The sequence below is a fragment of the Xiphophorus couchianus genome, chromosome 18, assembly GCF_001444195.1.
Source record: "Xiphophorus couchianus chromosome 18, X_couchianus-1.0, whole genome shotgun sequence".
In the NCBI taxonomy this organism is placed as follows: Eukaryota; Metazoa; Chordata; class Actinopteri; order Cyprinodontiformes; family Poeciliidae; genus Xiphophorus; species Xiphophorus couchianus.
Window position 1 is genome coordinate 26,531,368 of NC_040245.1, and position 12,404 is coordinate 26,543,771.

The following is a 12,404-nucleotide window of genomic DNA, read 5'->3' on the forward strand; positions in this document are numbered from 1 at the left end:
TACATACTTCAGGTTGGCCAATTCGTTCAGAACACACACATTTCCACATTTCCAGAGCCACATACATCTGTGTGAAATGTGGAAGTGAAAGCAAGTAGGTGGCAATGACATGCAAGACAAGAGTCCCGGTAATCCTGAAAATAATCTGGTTTCTTTCTGTGTTCAACGATGAAGAACAACATTTTTACAGCTGTGCTTGTGCAATACCATGGCTGATGTTATGTCAGTAAAAAGAGGAAAGAGTCCTGCTGCAGACTTTTGTTGCGTGTCTGCCCTCCCCTCGTCAACAGAAGGAGGATCTGCTCACAATCTGACAGAAGCTGTTTGCTGCAAGCAGTTTCACCAAGGCAGTGTCGTACAGGATAGGATCCTTTCGAGATGGTAGGTGCAGTCAATACAGTGGCTTTTAGAGTTTAGATATGCAGCTTAATTTCTCTGAACTTCATGAAATTTTACCCATAAGAATTGAAAAACGTAGATAAATCATTTTAACTTTAGTACCAACGCAAAAGTCGACCATCCGCCTCTCATGTTCAAACAGGAAACTAGATTCTCGCTCGTGCAGAATGACACTTCCTGCTCTTAGCATGTCAGACTGATCAAATTTGTTATGAAAGTTTAACTCATCTACGTAAGGCGCTCTTTTGGCTTCTTTTTGATTAGGTCATAGTTCGAGGGCTTTATTTGACAGATGTATTCTTGCAACCTGTTTCCAGTCAAGCTCTCTGGTCGTGTGCGACGTGGAAGAAAGCCTGAGAGAAAAACTGAAAAAGTTCCGATTTCGAAAAGAAACCAACAATGCAGCCATACTCAGTAAGTACTGCAAGCACCGTATTCTGGTGAAAAATATTCAATTTTGTTTTTCCAAATGTATTGCAATAGATACTTTAGTTCTTCAACGGTAATAAAGAAGTTTGTTGTTTTTTTTATTTCAGTTAAAATAGATATGGCGAAACAGCTTGTCATCCTTGAGGAGGAGTATGAGGTAAGTTAGCTAGTTTAGTCACAGTTTAGCCATCTTGTGAATGGAAATTATATTATTTTGGAGCAATCGAGCGAATTTCCTGTCCTGAATTAAGGTGATGCCACAGAGGCCTTCAAAGAATTCGAGATCAGCATCAAAAATAAATCATCAAAATACCAGTCAAAAAAAAACATGTAAAAATCTGCTAAGGATTAGCAGATTTTTACTAATCAGGCTTGATTGTTGTTATTTCTATTTTCGACATGGCCTTTTTAATAACATACAAATAAAATCTTGACACTCCTTCTACATTTGCATTTATTTATTCTGCTTTGAAATAACTTACATCCTTCACTGTCTTGCAGGACATCTCACTGGACGACCTGAGAAATGAGCTTCCCGAGCGCCAACCCAGATATCCTGAGAGTCGACAGCATTTACCCGTTTTGTAGAGAGTTGGGGGTTTTGCCGACGCTGACATAAGCAGCGATGATCATCGAAAAGAGATAGAAATGAATTTACATTTTCCCCAATCTTTTTTTTTTTGCAAAAACCTGCACAGGTCATTAAAAAGCAGACGCTCACTCCAACACAAAGGTTCACTTTGTTGTTTGGGACTGGATCATTCTCACTGTTAGAAAAACGTTTTTAACCATTCAAACTGAAAGGTTTGCACAGTTTTAAAACGATAGGCGATTCTCCTTGACAACAGCTCACATACATTGTCTACAGCTACAAATACACCCATGCGGATGGGAGAGTGTCTTATCCCCTCTGTTTCATTTTCTCAAGCCCAATGGGTAAGTAATTACAGCTTCCTGAATCATAAGGTTTTTGAATTTTTTCATACCAGGGGTGTCCAAAGTGCGGCCTGGGGGCCATTTGTTGGCCATTTGATTGAATTTGTGCGCACCCCCATCCCAACTGTCATTCAGTAATGATACAAATTTGGCCCATCCAGCGCAAGTACTTGATGTTTAGTATTTGTAAACATTTTCTTGAAATGGAAAATGTTAAATACAACTCAACGTATTTGCCTTTATATAGCCAAGCTTTTAAGTGGGACCACGTCTATCCAGAGACGTTTATTGAAAAGCCGACTTTGCTGCACCCAAACGTGCTTTCATCTGATATACTAAACTTGGCTAAATATAGCAAACATTTTGAAAGGAAGTGACCCAAATCTTGCTCGATTTGCTCAACCGAGCCAAAAAAAAACAAATTTATACAAAATTCCTTTTTCTTTTTTTGGATCTAGAAATAATAATATTCCTTTTCTACAAATAAAGGACAACTTTATTTGCCTGATCTTTGTTTAGTTTTGTTTTTGCTTTTCGTGGCCTTGAGTACTTTTGACTCAGCAATTTCGGCCCATGTGACAAAAAAGTTTGGACACCCTAGGTTTACGAATTCCTCTGGAAATATTACTTGCATCGCTGAATTGTTTTGTTTTGTTACAACAAAACAAAAACAGAATTAAAATCTGTAAGGCAGCAACTTACTTTGTTTTCTCTCTGTATGTTAATTTGACCCCTATTTTATGACAGGGTGCAAGCCAGAGCAGCAGATGATGTACGCAGGCAGCAAGAATCGACTGGTCCAAATCGCAGAACTCACAAAGGTAACCGTCGGTTATTAGTCCTGAGCTATTTCTGACTGACGAGTAAAATGGCTGACATTGAAACAACATTCATTGACAGAAATTAGCCAGGACTTCACGTTATGCTAAGTAAAAAAAATTTAAAATACTGTTGTTCTTTCCATTATTTGGATTTTTTTTGTTTGTTTGTTTAACTAATAGCATCTCTTTTACTCTGGAAGATCTTTGAAACCAGGAATGCCGACGACCTGACGGAAGAATGGCTCAAGAACCAGCTGGCGTTTTTTCGCTGAAACTGCTTCTTCTGCAACTTTCAGACCTGCTTCTCATTCCCTAAGCAAGATCCTGAATTTGACTTCCTCTTTTGTTTGTTGTGACATTAAAACGCTCACTTACAGCAGCAGAGGTTTGGTTTCCAAGTTTTTCCTTAACCCTTTCATGCATGAATTATAATCCTTTGTGTCAGAATGTTTTTTCCATTTTTTAAAATTTTTTTCTTAAGGCATAAAAAAGGTAGGAAATTGTTTTTGTAAAAATAATTTATTTTTTATCTTTATGTGATCAATTGTAATTTTGTCCAAATACAAAGTTGTTATTTGAAAAATACATCAGTAGTATTGTTCCTTAGGGGTTATCTGATGTCACAATATTTTTTTTACTTGCAAGAGTCGTCTACAGTAGAAGGAGGGACCTGGTCGGTTCTCATGCTTTTTTGTCTGTCGGCCATATTGTATTTAACAAAAATAATTTCTTGCATTTGCAGCTGGTGGCCAGTAGTTGATGGTATATTTTATGATGCATTAGTGTCCACTTCAGTGGTCTGTGTGCATTTATAACATAAAAATCCACAGGAAGCACAAGAAAATGGCTTTTAGATAGCTGTCCACTGTAGTGACCACTATGCATGAAAGGGTTAATATTGTAATATAGGATTTCTGTGAGCTTCCATGAAAATGATTGAGTCATCAAGTTAATTTACCTTAAAATCTAAGCAGGTTATATATACATTTTTCCACTGACGTTGATGTTTTTCAATTCTGTAAGTGTAAGCTAAACATCAAACAGCTGTTCTTTGTAAGTTTTAGCCCTGATTTCAAGCTAAACCATGTTAAATATATTCATACATTTATATGAATATAAAAATGTTAGATTTATATTTAACACCAATTCTTAGGTAATTGGTGTTACGTAAGAATGTTTAGTAATGATTCAATCAGAACTGCAACACATAAAATGAATGAAAGTAATCTGAAGCATTCCTCTAAAATAAAATTCAAAAAAAGTTAAAGCAAGAAGCAAAGACAGAACAAATAAAACTTAAGCTTATTTAAGACTGAGGTGTTTGGTAACTGTACATTATTCGATTGATTTCATTTTGTAAAGTGCGATGCAATGACATTTGTTGAGAATTGGAACTACATAAGTAAACTGAACTGGTTCTGCATTCCCCAGAACCAGAACCGAACACGGAGAAGCAGCATTCAGCTTCTATGAACCTCAAATCTGGAACAAACCTCCGGAAAACTGCAAAACAGCTGAAACACTGAGTTTGAACTATAATGAATGAATCATTGACCAACATGATGTGTATTGATGATTTTGATGATGGCACTTAAAATGTAGCATCTGTTATTGGTTTTCAAAACTGTTGACTATGTGATGTAAGATTATTTTTTAATGTTTTCGTGTTGCTGGGATGTGCTATGCAAATAAACTTGACTCAAATAAATTATTCAATTTCAGTTATCGATAATCTCATAAAATGTTGCATGTGAGCTTCTGTGCAGCTCAAAGAATTGAAAACAAACCAACTTTATGACCAAAATGTAACCAGTGATTTATTATCCATTTCAAAAACGGTATCAGTATAGTAAGTTACACATAAAGAGAACAAAGATAACTTTTACATGATCTTGCACACAATCTTGTAGAGATTAGTGGCGAAAACAAAATCCAGCTACTACTGTGCGATCTAAAGCTACAAATAAAATCTAGACAGATCGAGTTCAAATGCAAAGAGTGCATCAAGTAGCTGTGGACGTCGACGACGCTTTCGGCTCGCCGGCAGGGTGGGAAGGTCAGGTTCTGGAGTCGAACGTCAAGCTCAAGCAGACTGAGGGTCTTATTCGCTGTCGCTGGCCTCAGAGGAGTCCGATCCCCTCTCGCTTCCGCTGGGAGCGTGGGTCTCCGAGCGGTCGCTGCTGTGGTCGCTGCGTGCTGGGGAGGCGCTGCGGCTTCGCCTGTTCTCTGCCTCATCCTCGCTGCCGCTGCCCTCCTCGCCGCTGCTCCTGGCCGAGTTCTTGGGCTCGTTGTCGTCGCTGTCGTCGTCGCTGCCGAAGATCTCCTCCTCGTCTCGCATCTCCCGGGTCCTCTCCTCGCCGCTCTCGCTCCCGCTGCCGCTGGCCTTCCTCCGCCTCTTACCCCGGTCCTCGTCCTCTTCGTCGTCTTCGCCGCTCTGCTCCTGGTCTTCCTCTTCCTTCTCGGATTCGCTGCCGGAGTTCTCTGCCTCGCTGCCGCTGCCCTTTTCTTTCTCGTCGCCTGGATACACAATTTGGAAGTTTTGTTAGATTTTTTTTTTTTTTTTTTGCTCAAGTGCAAATTAAAAAGTCATTAAAAATCCAGAATGTGTAAGAGGAAGTTTGTTTCTAAGAAACTAACCAGAATCTTGCATGTCTTTGTCCATGTCTTCTTCCTCATCTTCGGGCTCATGGTTCTCCAGCTGAGCTTTACGTGCTTCCTGAAAGCCAATATCAACAAAATCATCAATGAGCTGTCAAACACTAAAAAGTAATCCAAATAATTCACTGACAGAGCCATAAAACTCCTCCTTCTAGTAGTTTTTATTGTTATTTTAAGCTGTAAAACACTAGAAAATAGTTAAAACTTTCTTAATTTTTTCAAAGCATTAACAAAACCCTCTAAAAATCTTTAACGCATAACACATACAGTAAATTAATCATTACTGACCTTTTCATAGTCTTTCGAATCAGATAATTACTAATTTAGATTGAAATAAGCACACTTTTCTAAAAAAAAACCCCCCCAAAAAAACCAATAATGAATTTATTTTTTAATTTCTAAGAAAAGAACTTTCTAATTGGATTTTCTGTTGCCGTTCAAAAATGAAATTGAAGTGGGGCAAGACAGTTCCTATTTTAAACAGCAGATGGCATTGTAGATTAAATCTGCTTGAACTGACAGTAGGGGAAGGAGTTGGTAGAGGAAGTGATGTTCTGATACAACTAGCCACAAATGTTGGCCTCATAATTGGAACTTTTTAGATGTTTTTACAAGTCTATAGCACATTTTACAAAAAACAGGGTCAAATACAACCGACTGAGCTTTGTCACGCAACTATTGTTCAGTAAATGGTTCTTAAGTTCAGTTTCTGTGCCCCAGCATTCATATATCTAAAAACAGAGCAGGAGACTCACCTGGGCCTCCAGTTCCTTCTCATTCATATCTCTGTGCTTACACACCAGCACAGCGTTTGTAGTGGACTGTGCTCCAGCCTTGGCTCTCCTCTTACTCAGGCGTACCCTACAAGTCAAGGTTTTTTTTTTTTTTTTAATAAGGAATCAAGCAAACATCATCCTCTTTTTGAAAATAATGCGTCATAGTTTGAGTATTTACCTCGTCTCCAGCTCGTTGTAGTAAACCCCGTCGCCATCTCTGAAGATGAAGAAGTAATTCTCCTCATAACCTTTGCTGGCTTTGTTCTTGACGTTCCAGTTGTATTCCCTTGCGATCTTGTAATCGTACCTGAAAGCAAAAGATGTTGGGGTTTTTTTTATTGCCCCTGACTTATACACATAAGCTCCATATTAATTCAAAACTTTTGCTTACAGGTCCTCAGGCATGTAATCCAGTCCCTCTTCGAAGTCTCTCTTCCGCTTGCGAAGCGTTTCCTCGTTGGGCAAGAAGTAGGCCACAAACTGATTTCCCTCCTCGTCCATCATTCCTCTGTAATAAACACAAATTACATTCAAGTAAAAAATATGGTACTGTTGGTAAGCATTAAAGCTCAAAAACACACAAAAAAGTGTATACCTGATCATAGCCTGAGACATCATTTCCACACCTGCTGGCCCTGATATGTCTTTAGGTGCAGGATCAGAGTCAAAGATGACCTGAGCGCATGGGTTGATCCACATCTGAAAGGGAAAATATACGAGGCTTATTATTCAAACCTGTTTCCCCCCCCCTACATTTAGTCTTCTCTTCCCATTACTTAAGACTGTAAAATAACATCTACATAAATAAAAGAGTTTTGAAATCATTCATCGAGCAGTAAGCCCACCTTAAAGTCAGGGAACACAGGCAAGACCTCCACAGGAGTGACTCTGGGTTTACTGTAATGCTGTGTGACCTGCAAACAATGAGAAACAAAAAAAAAAAAACTCTTAAAAACATGTATGTACACCCTAACTTTTTATATTTGGAATAGAATCATAGAGCATAACAAAATAAGTCAAAAAAACAGATTGCTTTTGTGACAAAAAATGCATTTTAAAATGGAAATAGGTAAATTACATGTGTAGCCATTTAATGGACACAGAGAAAAAGGGAGTGGAGAACAATTTACAACAAAGATCATCTCTGCAGGAAATCTGGATGAACTCAAAACAAGTAAAAAAGATGGAGAGACAAATTAAGCTAACAAATGTAGACTTTAAGACATTTAAAAGTCAGATGGATGTTAATGTGGGCGACATTTTTATTGATTGTTGTCCTATTTTTCTGCGTGGCAGAGTTTCTGTGTGATTTATGAATTTTGAACACAACAGGCATTGCTAACCTTTTGCTTCAGCCTATTCCCTTTTCTGATATTTGTACTAAATTGTAATAAATTGTTGTAGTGTACTATTGTACCAATATTTTGGTTTCTGTAAACTGCTGAAAGAAATGATTGTATTTATACTCATACTTCATTCTTTATTCAGAATCAGAGTTGTGCACCCATCACATTTTTGCAACAGGAGTCGATCCTAAAATATGCCCACTCACCGATTTCTGTGCATCCTCAAATGTCTTCTCGATGGCAGAAATCTGGCTCTCCCGGTCCTTGTAGATCTCTTCTTCGGTAAACTGTTGTTTAACAGACACTCCGATCCTGAGCACAATAGCAGGTCCGATTTAAACACAACCACCCAAAAACGCTGAGGCACTCAAATGGAGAGTCGGGAGACTCCAACTTACTTGACTTCCACTTTCTCGTTAGAAACGCCGTATCTGTTAAACTCTGTGGAAATATATTCTGTTTTTCTCATCCATGGTACCACTTTGGCATGTTGTTGTGACCTTGAAAGTAAAAAAAAAAAAAAGATGTTTTGTTTTTTATTTTTAAAAAAGACACCTAAAAAGAAGATAAAAACATTGTGCTGCTTATTTAATAAGTCTTACCTTTTGGAACTGGATGGAGCCTGGATGTCTTCTTCCAAGAGTTTTTCATCGGCAGGGTCCAAAAGAACTGAAAATTTTAAAGTGTTTTCTTATTTTTACATTTATAATTAATGTATCCAGTGTTTCAGATGTGACTTTAAAAAAACAAAAAACAAACACACATATTTTTACTGTGATTTGATCTAAACTTACTGTTGGGGTCGATGCGGTAGGTGTCTGGATTGATGAGGTCAATGGTGACCCCGAGATCCGGTTCAGTCAGGAGCTCGTGTTTATGCTGCTTCTCAAGAGAAGTGGCTTTGTACTGGACAAACCTGGACAAAACACACACATAAACATACACATACACAACTGTGTTGCTCTGGAAGACGTTGGATTCAACAGAAGGCAGATAAGTGGGTACATGAACTCACCTGTGCTGATCGAATGGGTAGGTGATGAATTTGGGATCAAACGGGATGTCGGGCAAGCTGTTGCAGTACTTCACTCTGCAAACAATTCCTGACCTGCAGCAGACGCGCAATAAACAACATTTACAACTGACATCCGCTGGACAGACATGATTTTACATTAAGTCATTACAACATAATAAATGTGCTCACCGTTCTGGCACTGTTCTGTGAGAAGACGGCCTGCTACAAGAAAAAAAACAAACAAACAGGAAAACGTTTAGATTAGGGCTGCAACTAACAATTATTTTAGTTATCTATTAATTGATTATTCTGACGATAAATGTAACTGCTGTTCCTTATTTCTGCAGATGACCAGACCAGACAGTAAGTAATTGGGTCTGATTGGAGAACTAAAAAAAAACAAACTGTCCATGGTTTTTGCAGTGGGGCTGATTGTGCTGAGCTCAGAAACTGTGCTCAGAAAACATTAGCCAATAAATAAATAAGTAGATAAAAACCAAAAATGGTATTGAAGTACTATTTAGTAATTCAATTGCAAAAAGTAAAACTGTTTAAATGGATTCAATACACACACTGTAATCTCAAGCGCTTTTGATAGTTTTACTTTAACGGTAAGACTTACCGTTAAAGTCCAAAATGAAACTTGAATATCAAATAAGTCCAACGCAAAAACTTTGTAATACTTAATTATGGAGAAGACCTCTACCTACTCCTTTCTAAAAAAAAAAAAAAAAAAAAACAACTAAAACTTTACGTTACGTTAAGGCAAGCTTATTTTATCAGTCAAGAACCAATGTAGGTAACATTCACAGCTTCTTTTACTTGCATTTACTGTAATCATCCATGTTTATGAATGGTGCTCTACAAATATATACATTTTCCTAAGTGAAAGGCAGCGCTATAAACTCTTAGGGTTCCAATAACAGGCGGGAGGTAATTTTATGTAGCACTTTAAAACCTCTAACGTATTTAACAAGAGAACTGTTAATTAAATCAATGTATTTTTTATATTTAGACATCTTCCGCATGTACCCCTTCAACTGAAGACGGCCAACCAATTTATTCTGAGCCATTTTAAATATTTTAATTTTCCTTACACTAAACAAGAACTCCGTTGCCTCAACTAACAATCTCTGCCAAGTTATTGGAGGGAGGTAATCTGTATGGTCGGTTCACGTTAAATAACTGTTAATGTGTCGCGCTGAACATTAAAGGAGCCGCTTGCTGTGGTGTTGTACCTGTGGCCGTCTTCCCGTTGAGCTTGAGTTTGGATCGTTGGAGCCATGTTTACGGCAAAATCTCCCCTCGCAACTCAGAACAAAGCCGCTTGTTTATGGAGATGAAACAGAAATCCAAACGAGGCCACCGGCAACTTCGCACAACCTACAACACGTAAATGTTGCTACTAACAAAGCAACAAACTACACATTTTTTTCTTTTAGCTCCTCACGATAAAACAGGACGAAGTGGAGGAACCGGTGGTAAAACCTCCGTATACGAAAAGGTCTTCCTTTATCGAGAGCGACCCCTGCTGTCTCGGAGTGGTAGAAAACTGGAACGCGTTAATCAACAAACTCGAATATAGTTTTATTTAATAACTCAATATACAGAACAAAAATATTATTTGTCATAGTTACAAAAAGACACTAAAACATGGTGCTATACATCAGTGGGGGAAAAATGTGATACACATTTTGATTAAAGGGGGGGGGGGGAAATGGATGTGTTTCTGTTTTACACAGTTATCGCCAAAGGGAAATGTCCCATCTGACGTCAGCATGAAATTTCAGTTTATCAACTGAAATTGGACAACAGAACAAAATTAACATGCAATAAAGTACACATGCATAAACAAGACAAATGAGAAATATAATTTGTGAACCATCAGGTTTAAAAAATATGTTCATTTCCACTGCTTTTCTGTTGAATCTCAGGATAATACTACAAATATTGACTCAAAATAGAAACTCTCATTACTTTGCTTTGATAAGCTTACAAGTTTGTAGGCTAAATCATAGAAGGCCTTAAAACATCAGATTGACTGCAATTTATTACCCGAAAACACAAATATGAGTGCAACTAGTAAACAGTAATTGCATAGAGAAGACAAAAGACAGAAATGATCTCAAGTGCAAGTGCAAAATGGAGTTTAGAGTGAAGGGGAAAAAAAGTAAAACAAATTGCATTGAGCTCATGTGAGAATCAGATTTGCAAATTTTATATTGTTTTGCTCCCCAGAAAACAGATAGAATACATTTGCAGCAAAGAGAAACTGGCTTTTTTCATTGGCTCTTCAGTCACATGACAGCAACACTGTCTTCTTTAAAGTTCTTGACATATTTCCATTTCAGGTCTGTGGCTCGGTCTCTGCTGTGTTTTCAACTCTGCAAACGCAGTAAAATAATATAAAACTTGCAAATTAATAATATTCTTACACATAAAATGTCATAAATTCAATTCTTGAGCGCTAAGACATTCTACCTGCTCAACATGTAAATCATCTGCCCGGGATCGTCTGCAAATAACCTGTAAAAATCAAGCGCATGCTTGAGAAACCGTATCACAAATGTATCACTAATTCACAGATTTAAGTCAGAGTTAGATTTTCCAAGTAACATTTTCAAGTCTACAGGTATCAAAATGGACAGGAAGGAGAACTCTTACCCATCTCCCCCGTGGTAAAAGGCCTGATCCTGGTAAAACATGAATAAAAACAGCCACACGCTTATTGTCTCGGCCCAGAAGATCACAAACAGGAACCATAGTGACGACAGGAGGATTTCACACAGCATCATTGAGCTCTGTAAGAACAACAGTTACACACACATCAAAGTGTGGCACCCTTTGGCAAAAATAAAACCAACAACTTAGATGAAGAATATAGAACACCACTAGAAACTTCAACAGGTTATAAAAGGTCTTTCTCAGATTTGCGCCATCAGACAACAAAAATAGGCTCAATACAACATGTCCTCGTTCCAACTACGAAAACTGACAGCAGCAGTGTCACATGACTTTGAAATTCCTAAAGAAACATTGAGCTTATTTTTAGCTTTTTACATTTTAAAAGGAGGAACAGGCACAGTATGTGACTTGATTATTAGCGCCAAACAATCAGCTATTAGGTCCAATTACGGTAGTTAACAATATAAGTCAGTGTACCAGGGCTGAAACGTTTAATCGGCTTAATAGTGATCAATTGAATATTGTAATAACCGTCAACTAATTTAGTAATTGATTAATTGTTAATTGGTGTATAAAGACTAAAAAAAGGCCATTTGCTGAAAAAGATTCAGAGCTGTAATTAAGCCAAAGCTGAAAAAATATATAAATATATTTTGAAATTAAGATGCAAACGTTTGTCGGTAAATAGGTTTGAGCCAAAAGTTTTGGCTTTACCCGTTTCAGATTTTCTAAATGAATGTTATGTCATTTCATTTTAGGCATCTTTTAATTTTGTTGGCATCTTTTAATGCATTTCTAACATTGTGTAAAAAAGGTTTAAGTGGTTAAATGAAGGATATATAGAAACTACCATGTTTTAATACGACTAATCGTCGCAGTAATGGATAGATTAATGGCATGCTAAAATAATCATTAGCTGCGGGGCTACTCTGTACGCTAAAAAAGTGGTTTACTATAAACACATAAGGAATTGACTATGAAATGTGAAAATAAATAATTGTTGAACAAACATAATACCGATTGACTTTTGTTTAAGCTTTCATCTCACTACAGTATCTTGCAAAAGATACATGTTGAATTATTTGAGGTTTCAAAAACAAACGTCTAGAAGTTATGTCACATCACAAAAGCATTTATCTGTGAAAACCTTTATTTGGATATCATGTGGTAAACACACACAAAGCAGTGCATAATTGTGTGCATCTTTTAAAGGAAAAGATAAGCCTGTATAGACAATGGAAGGAGGGATGAACTCTGGACTTTCTTTTATTTGATTCGTCTAATAAAATTAGGTTAATCAGTAATTAAATCTAGGTCACTAAAATTACTACGCTTCCTG

At 37.4% G+C, this 12,404-nt stretch overlaps 2 protein-coding genes across 3 annotated transcripts; one reads left to right on the forward strand and one right to left on the reverse strand.

Annotated features, from left to right (window-relative positions):
- The first annotated feature begins 92 nt into the window (after window positions 1–92).
- On the forward strand, window positions 93–4,296 carry gmfg (glia maturation factor, gamma). Its single transcript, XM_028044863.1, has 8 exons — window positions 93–381; window positions 717–813; window positions 936–985; window positions 1,330–1,379; window positions 1,682–1,764; window positions 2,512–2,585; window positions 2,786–2,991; window positions 3,478–4,296. Exons 1-7 carry the CDS (start codon window positions 379–381, stop codon window positions 2,855–2,857), a joined length of 429 nt encoding a protein of 142 aa, XP_027900664.1. The 5' UTR covers window positions 93–378; the 3' UTR covers window positions 2,858–2,991; window positions 3,478–4,296.
- Window positions 4,297–4,376: 80 nt separating this feature from the next.
- Window positions 4,377–9,881, reverse strand: paf1 (PAF1 homolog, Paf1/RNA polymerase II complex component). 2 transcript variants are annotated; one of them, XM_027999034.1, is made up of 14 exons: window positions 9,619–9,881; window positions 8,570–8,602; window positions 8,381–8,473; window positions 8,160–8,281; window positions 7,968–8,034; window positions 7,764–7,865; window positions 7,572–7,677; window positions 6,865–6,933; window positions 6,615–6,718; window positions 6,411–6,527; window positions 6,198–6,326; window positions 5,999–6,104; window positions 5,223–5,301; window positions 4,377–5,102 (listed from the first exon to the last, which is right to left on the reverse strand). In XM_027999034.1, the coding sequence occupies exons 1-14, from the start codon at window positions 9,663–9,665 to the stop codon at window positions 4,687–4,689; spliced, it is 1,590 nt and encodes a 529-aa protein (XP_027854835.1). In that variant the 5' UTR covers window positions 9,666–9,881; the 3' UTR covers window positions 4,377–4,686. The 2 variants fall into 2 exon arrangements, with proteins under 2 accessions (XP_027854835.1, XP_027854836.1); XM_027999035.1 differs by having other exon boundaries at window positions 4,687–5,102; window positions 8,570–8,599.
- Between the last annotated feature and the right edge of the window lie 2,523 nt (window positions 9,882–12,404).